General features: G+C 49.0%; 1 protein-coding gene across 1 annotated transcript in view; it reads right to left on the bottom strand.

Annotated features, from left to right (window-relative positions):
• Positions 1–510: 510 nt before the first annotated feature.
• The window catches only part of LOC134451855 (reticulon-4 receptor-like 1), an 11,023-nt gene continuing 3,082 nt past the window's right edge, over positions 511–8,451 (bottom strand). The window contains exons 2-6 of the mRNA XM_063202253.1: positions 6,426–6,892; positions 5,055–5,589; positions 4,591–5,024; positions 1,209–1,225; positions 511–532 (exon numbers count right to left, since the gene is read on the bottom strand). Of these exons, the coding sequence (XP_063058323.1) occupies positions 511–532; positions 1,209–1,225; positions 4,591–5,024; positions 5,055–5,589; positions 6,426–6,892 (1,475 nt within the window). The remainder of the gene's footprint in view (positions 533–1,208; positions 1,226–4,590; positions 5,025–5,054; positions 5,590–6,425; positions 6,893–8,451) is intronic.

Genomic DNA, 8,451 nt, shown 5'->3' with positions numbered 1-8,451 from the left:
GACATGTTTTAGCCGCTTTCTCAAGAATCAGTGTTGTGTCATTCTTTCTGTTTTTGTGCTCTCTCTCTCTCTCTCTCTCTCTCTCTCTCTCTCTCTCTCTCTCTCTCTCTCTCTCTCTCTCTCTCTCTCTCTCTCCATCTCTCTCACTCTGTCTCTCTCTCTCTCGCCCTGTGTGTGTGTATATCTGTGTGTGTGTGTGTGTGTGTGTGTGTGTGTGTGTGTGTGTGTGTGTGTGTGTGTGTGTGTGTGTGTGTGTGTGTGTGTGTGTGTGTGTGTGTGTGTGTGTGTGTGTGTGTGTTGGAGACTCATGAGGGATGTCTGACAGAATTCAATGATGACAGGAAGCAGAGGCACTTGAAATTGTGTGTGTGTGTGTGTGTGTGTGTGTGTGTGTGTGTGTGTGTGTGTGTGTGTGTGTGTGTGTGTGTGTGTGTGTGTGTGTGTGTGTGTGTGTGTGTGTGTGTGCGGCACAGGTGCATTTGAGAGATAGGACTGTGCTGCTCTGCTCCACTACACTGAAGGCTGAGCGCTGCTACACACATCACATCATAACACAACACAACACAACACAACAGAATATGGCAGCCAGAGTTAGGCAGGGAGTTACGCATGTAGCCTACATGAGGTCTGTGCAGAGAGACAAAGATAGAATCACATACACCTTCCCACACACACATGCTCACTCTCTGCCTATCTCTCTCACATGTGCACCTTTCCAACACACACACATATGCACATTCACGCACACGCACGCACACACACGCACACACACACACACACACACACACACACACACACACACACACACACACACACACACACACACACATACACGCACGTGCACGGGCATGCACACCACACGCCCACACACACACACATATCCAAACACAGACACACACACAAGCACAAACAGGGAGAGAGGGGGGGCAGAATTGGGTCCTCATTACATTGTATGTATTGGGCTGGGGGGTCCCTCTCAGATGCCTTTGTCCTGAGCCTGGCCGAGGCTGTCGGCGGTCCTGCATGCCCACGCATGCACTGTCGGCGGTCCTGCATGCCCACGCACGCACGCACGCACACACACATGCACGCACACACACACACACCTTTCCAACTCACACACACACACACGTCAACATTTTGAAGATGTGTGTAAAGAGCAGGCAAGGGCACCTCACCTCACCTCAGTCTGAGTTACAGGCTGTTACCGAGACACGTACATGATCTGGGTAGAGGTGAGAATGCAGAATACGATCAGGGATTTAAAGAGCCCATAAACGGGACAAGCTGTGGCTCGTAAAAAAGCCCTTTATTTCACTCCTTTATTTCACTCAATGGTATTAAATACGTTTTATGGCATTAAATCAATGATACTACTGCATTTTAGTCATCCGTGAAGGATGTGTGTGAGAGAGAAAATGCATGCAGGTAATGTGTTACAATCAGATTAAATTGTATTATGTAACAATTCTGAAATCCTAACTGTCTTTCTGTTTATCACTGACATGTTTGCAAGGGGAAGTACAAATACGCACACACTGTCAGGACTGCTGATAGCTTTGACTGAAAGGGCTCCCCAACCAAATATATACAATGTAATGAGAACCCTTCTGGGACCCCTCTCTCCCAAGGGTCTGGGACAACTGACCCCTTTCTTACCCCTTTTGCCCTGCCTTCACACAGTCATAAGCAGGCAATCATACCAGTACATACACATGGTGGGAGACTTCCTAGTGACGCAACACCTTCGGCTCTGCAACATTACTCAGGCAAACAGCTTGTTCAGGTACATTCTGAGCTCCGCCGGGCTGGGGAACTCCATCCACTTTGTCGGGAACCAATCAACTTTGAGCATCTTCAACGGTCCTGGGTAGAGGCGTGTTCGAGGTGACGTGGTTTACTAAGTAGAGACTTTCTATTGGGACTAACAAAATGTTTGGTTTAAACTTCCTTTCTGGTATCGACCAGTTGCAAATCGAAGGAGGTGGGTTAACCATGCCGTTTGGAAATGTTATTCGTTATCTTCTTGGGCAGGCCAGAATCTCTGTACGAGATCTGAAAGTCGATGATAATCAGGCTACATAAAAACATGCCATCAAAATGTTTACTCCTTACACAGTAAATGTTGCAGTGTTAATTCAACTCCTAAAGAGCATCCAATACTGTATACGAAGAGTGTTACAGTAAATTTGACTTGATATACTTCAGCATCACAGCAAAACGTACTGTGCAATACAAGCTTGCACACATGAACGCACACACACACACACACACACACACACACACAGACAGACCCACAGACACAGACACACACAGACACACACTCACACCCACACGAAATAAAAACTCCCAAAAAAGCTGAACAGTAGGACCAAGGTTTTGTCTTTAATGTTCTTTTTACAAATAGTTTGTTGCATCTGGAGCTGCTTGACATTGACAGACAGACACACAAAGACACAGACAGAACATTTCTTTCACAAAGAAAAGAGAAGAAATGCATTGCATGAAATGAAGACTGAGAGAAATAGATAGATAGATAGATAGATAGGTAGATAGATAGATAGATAGATAGATAGATAGATAGATAGATAGATAGATAGATAGATAGATAGATAGATAGATAGATAGATAGATAGATAGATAGATAGATAGATAGATAGATAGATAGATAGATAGAGGAAGAGAAACAGAAGAAGGAGTTGGCCTATAAAGTAAAATATAAATAAAAAAAACCTAAAATATAAAAAAGTACAATATAATATTGCTGGTGTGAGCTAATAGAGAAAGATGACAGAAGTGGTCCACGTGACGAAATGACACTTAAAAACAAATCTGCGGCACTGGATGTACAGTATGTTGTTGGGGCTTGTGTGGTTTTCAACGTGACATCGTAGTTTCAAGAGATAGGAGAGATCTGCTGTCTAGTACATAGTCCATTTTCTTTATTCACGTTTACAAAATAGTTTCTTGTGATCAGGACGGTACAAACGAATCCTGATGAGAACGAGAGGAGGAGGAGGAGAAGAGGCATCAGTTCGTCACATCAGTCATCCACTCCTCAAGGGGGCAGCACCTCAGCCACAGTACAGGACTTTGGGCACGCACGCACGCACGCACGCACGCACGCACGCACGCACGCACGCACGCACGCACGCACGCACGCACGCACGCACGCACGCACGCACGCACGCACGCACGCACGCACGCACGCGCATGTAAGCATGTACACGCACGCACACACACACCCCCACACACACACAGACACACACATAGACGGACACACACACACACACAGACACACACACACACACACACGTAGACGGACACACACTGAAACTCATATGCGTGCCCACACACACACACCCACACAGGTGCACACAGTGTATGTGCTGTGGCCTTGCAGCACAGGCGGACATGAGGATCATAAAATATACAGTCTGTACATACTGTAGCTTATCCACAGGCTCCCAACAAACTACACAAAGACATATATACAGCATACAGTAGATGAGTATTTAAAACACCCACACGTACATGCACGCACACACACACGCACGCATGCTTGCACACACGCACGCACACACTTTTCTGAAGATTCTCTGAAGATTGGTCGTCAAAGGAGAAACGTTGTAACAAGTTGGCCTTTTTTGTGGCGCTTGAAAACTTGGTCTTCAAGCTTCAAAAAGAACTGCAGTTTCTTGCAACTTTACTATGCTGACCATGATACACAATGCAGACATACGTGAGATACAGACAGAGAAATGGAGAGAGAGAGGGGGGGGGAGAGGAAGACAGATAGATAGATAGATAGATAGATAGATAGATAGATAGATAGATAGATAGATAGATAGATAGATAGATAGATAGATAGATAGATAGATAGATAGATAGAGAGACAGACAGCAAGACAGACAGAGAGACAGACAGAGAAAGAGAGAGCGTGCGCGAGAGACAGACAGACACAATGAGAGTGAGCGAGAGAAAAAGGGATAGAGAAAGACAACAAAGAAGAAGTGGAATGTGGCCTCCATCAAGGCTGACATAAAGGTACAAGTCCTCCATCAGCTGTGTCATGAGCAATTAGTCCATCAGCAGTCCACATAGCTTCGTAACCTGGACTCCTCAACCTCATTTCACAATGCACACACCCATACAGGATAAAGAATAGTACCCACACTGTGTGTGTGTGTGTGTGTGTCTCTGTGCGAATGTTCTGTTCTGTATGTGTCCGTGTGTGTATTTATGTGTCCGTGTGTGTGTATTTATATGTCTCTTAGCAGTTCATGGGCTAGGATCCACCTCACAAACTACTGTATAACATCACACACACTGACCGATACGTACAACGAGGGCAATTACTTGTACACACACATTATCACCATGAATGCCATTGTGTGTGCCTGTATTTTGCTGAACACATACACACACACGTGAGTGTGTGATTGCATTGATTTGTGTGTCTTTGAGCACATGTGTACACACACAACTGTGTGTTTGTGTGATAGTTTTGTGTGTTTGGTGGTGTCAGCGCAGTACCACAAAGAGCCAAAGCCAGAGTGCAAAACTCAGGGAGGTCAGAGCCATGCTCACCCCACAAACAGTGAGCCCTCGGTTGGGCTGCTGCTGCACCCCGCTAGGGGGTCCCACGGAAGTCCGGGGGTGGCACCTGTTCTTGCGGCGAGAGGGAGCCCCCCCTAACCCTGTTGCGGGGGTGGAGGCGTGGTGGTACTTGCCCCCTTGCCTCTGATTGCCCTCGTAGCCGTCCTTACCCCAGGCCTCCTCCTTGGCCGAGGTGACCTCATTCTGGGCCTTGGACTTCCGACCCCCACCGCCACCACGCCGGGTGCAGTTCCGCGGGCTGCGGGCCGCCTTGGTGGTGGTGGAGGAGGAGGAGGGGGGCCGGGGGAGCGGCGAGGGGAGGGGCACGGCGTGCTGGTCCTGATGGGGCAGGTGGGGGTTCTGGTGCTGGAGCTGGTGGTGACGCTGCTGGTCGCCGTGGTGCCGTCTCCTGCCCCCCCCAACACCTCCACCCACACCCACACCACCACCGCCACCACCACCATCTCCATCCATCCCCTGACTGAGGGACTCCACCCCAAACCCTCCACCACCTCCTCCTCCTCCTCCTCCTCCACCTCCACCAACGCCACACCGGGGCAGCTCCTCCTTCTTCATGCTCCGCAGGTCCTTCCCGCTCTGCTCGGGCGGCGCCACGCACACGGCGTCCGACGCCGAGCCGCGGAACCTCTGCAGCCAGTCCCAGAGCGGCAGCGCCTTGCAGTCGCACTCCCACGGGTTGGCGTTGAGCCGCAGGTACTCCAGGGCGGGCAGCAGCGCCAGGCTCTCGGCGGGCAGCTCCGTCAGCGAGTTGTTGAACAGGTAGAGGGTGGTGAGGCGCCGCAGGTCGTGGAAGGCCAGCCGGTCCACCCACTGCAGCCGGTTCTGGTGGAGCAGGAGGCGGTCCAGTGCGCCCAGGCCGCGGAAGGTGTTCTGGTGCAGGCTCCACAGCCGGTTGCCGTGCAGGAAGAGGTGGCTGAGGTTCAGCAGGTCGATGAACAGGTCGTCCTCCAGGAACTCCAGCTCGTTATTCTGGACACACACACACACACACACACACACACACACACACACACACACACACACACACACACACACACACACACACACACACACATGCAGAGACGCACGCAGGCACAGGCACACACACACACACACACACACACACACACACACACGTACAAACACATACACACACACACACACACACACACACACACACACACACACACACACACACACACACACACACACACACACGTACAAACACATACACACACACACACAAACACAAACACACACGCACACAATATATTGTGAACAGCAGTTTCAGTTTTCCATTTTTTTTACTCATGGCACATACAAATACACATGAACTCCAGCACTTCCCCTCACTTTTTACAGTTTTGAGAAATCCTACATTGATGCGCAACCGCAAAGCTGAATTTTCGGGCCGAGTGCCGAGGGGCAAAAACGAGTGGTAGCAATTAATGGGGCAGAGACAACACACAGTGCAGCACCCTCTAGTACAGCCCCTACCTGCAGGTGCAGGTACTGCAGGTTGTTAAGCAATCATTCATTTCATACTGTATCACACTAAATAAATGAGCATTACCTGCATAATATACAATGTCACTGATACCTACCTATAGATGCAGGTACTGCAGTTTGTGTAAGCACTTTGTGCCACTGTAATTTCTTTTTTTGTGTGTGTCTTTTTTGGACTTAATTTGAAAGGACAGTGTAAGAGGTGGACAGGAAGCGGAGCCACATGGCAGGTGCCCCACCGGTTGGCCATGGCAGGGCCATTAGTGCCACTATAATTTCATACTGTACTAAATCAACATACAGTTTCAAGCCCTCCCTACCTGTAAGTGGAGGTACTGCAGGTTGTGTAAGCCCTGGAAGATCCCGGAGGGCAGGTGTATGAGTCCGCAAGCGTACAGGTGCAGCGCGTGCAAGCGGCCCAGCCCGCGGAAGGTGTCCACGGCCAGGGAGCGCAGGTGCCGGTTGTCCCCCAGGTCCAGCTCCTCCAGGCGGGCCAGGCCCGTGAAGGTGCTGGGCTGGATGTAGGAGACGTTGTTGGAGTAGAGCCAGAGCGTGACGGCGGAGGGCCCGAAGTGGCCGCGCAGCAGCCGCTGGATCTTGTTGTTCTGCAGGAAGACGCGCTCGCTGCCCTCGGGGATGCCCTCGGGCACCGCCAGGAAGTTGTGCGCCTGGCAGCTGACCGTGCTGGGCGAGGTGTAGCAGATGCAGTGGTGCGGGCACGCCCACAGCGACCCGTGCTGGCCGCACCAGCACAGTGTCATCAGCAGCAGAGGCACTGCACCGCCACCTGAAACACAAGGACAGAGGAAGACAGGGCACAGTTAAAAAAAAAACATGTGCATAAAAACACATGCATATTTTTGGGGATTTTATTATTTTTCAGACAGGACAGTGGGAGATGACAGGAAACGAGATGGGAGAAAGAGACGGGGAAGGATCGGGAAATCACCTACATAGTGGCCCAGTGCCCAGGCNTTTAGTAATACATTACGACTTGGTCATTGACATTCTGGTAACAGCTAATTTATAATGCCGTGTCTTAAGGGGTTAAAGTATTACTGTTGCTGATGCTACTGGGTCTGGGCATCATGTGATGGCCTACTCACATGTGTAACATGCATTGAAACAGGCCATTTACAGTAAATAATAAAACTAGCTAACAAGGCACAGTTTTATTATTTACTGTAAATGGCCTGTTTCATTAGCCAGACTGGCATCACTGGATGCAGTGGCGAGGGCATGCCATGCCCACAGCAAACCCTGCTGGACCTAGCACTAGCACAACGCCACCAGCAGCACCGACACCGCCACCTCAAACACAAGGACATAGCAAAAGCAAGAAAGTTTCATTTACTGTTCATTTCGTCACATTTCATTACTCAGCCTGGAATCATCTCTAGCTGATTTAAAAAACAAAAAACTCATAAAATGTACATATAATGCACAATCACACTTCAGAAACTGAAGATAAAATCAATGCATATTACACATGTAAGTAGGCCATCACATGATGATGCCCAAACCCAGTAGCATCAGCAACAGTAATATTTTAACCCCTTAAGACACGGCATTATAAATTAGCTGTTACCAGAATGGCAATTACCAAGTCGTAATGTATTACTAAAGGCCCCGTGCACTGTCATAGTAGTGTAGTACTAGTTAACTTTCATTGTCTATTGCAGTGTGCCACAGGAGGCACGGCGTGCATTAACAACTCATTGAGTGCCAGCCATTTTCAAATTTAGACTGGGGGGTGAAGGATTTTTTCAACGTTTGAGTGATTTTTTAAGAGCCATAAAAAATTGAGTTCTTTGTCCATGTGAACAACAAACATACCAGATCAACGTGTTAGGCCACACCCCCCATGAAAAACGCAATTGACTTGATATCATGTCTTTGGCACTGTGCCATACATTCTGAAAAGACTCGTTTTCAAGTCAATGGCACTGAAAGAGCTACGGGGCTACTACCAGTGACACCTCAGGAAGTGGGTGGATGGGGTGAGGCGGCTTATAAGGCAAGGCAGGGTAGAAGGGCGGCTGAGGCAGGTGGTGTAATCATGAGGTCGTCCCAGTCCAGACCCAAACGCATTAGTGTCATTCATATTTCACATTTCATACCAATGGGGGATGAGTGTAGCGTAGCGAGCCCCCTACAGCAGTGGTTCCCAACCTATGGGTCGGGACCCCCCTTATGGGTCGCCAAAGATCCACAGGGGGTCGCGGAGCCCTCTTGATTTTAAGGGGTTTCGTTTTAAATATATATAGCCCATGTTGAATAAAAGACAAAGCATTTAACTAATAAATGCATAGACGCAACAAATTGTAAGTGCTACATCAAACATTT

Source organism: Engraulis encrasicolus, chromosome 7 (genome assembly GCF_034702125.1).
Source record: "Engraulis encrasicolus isolate BLACKSEA-1 chromosome 7, IST_EnEncr_1.0, whole genome shotgun sequence".
Lineage (NCBI taxonomy): Eukaryota > Metazoa > Chordata > Actinopteri > Clupeiformes > Engraulidae > Engraulis > Engraulis encrasicolus.
The sequence above is the reverse complement of the archived record's forward strand: the minus strand, read 5'-3'. Positions and strand labels throughout refer to the sequence as shown.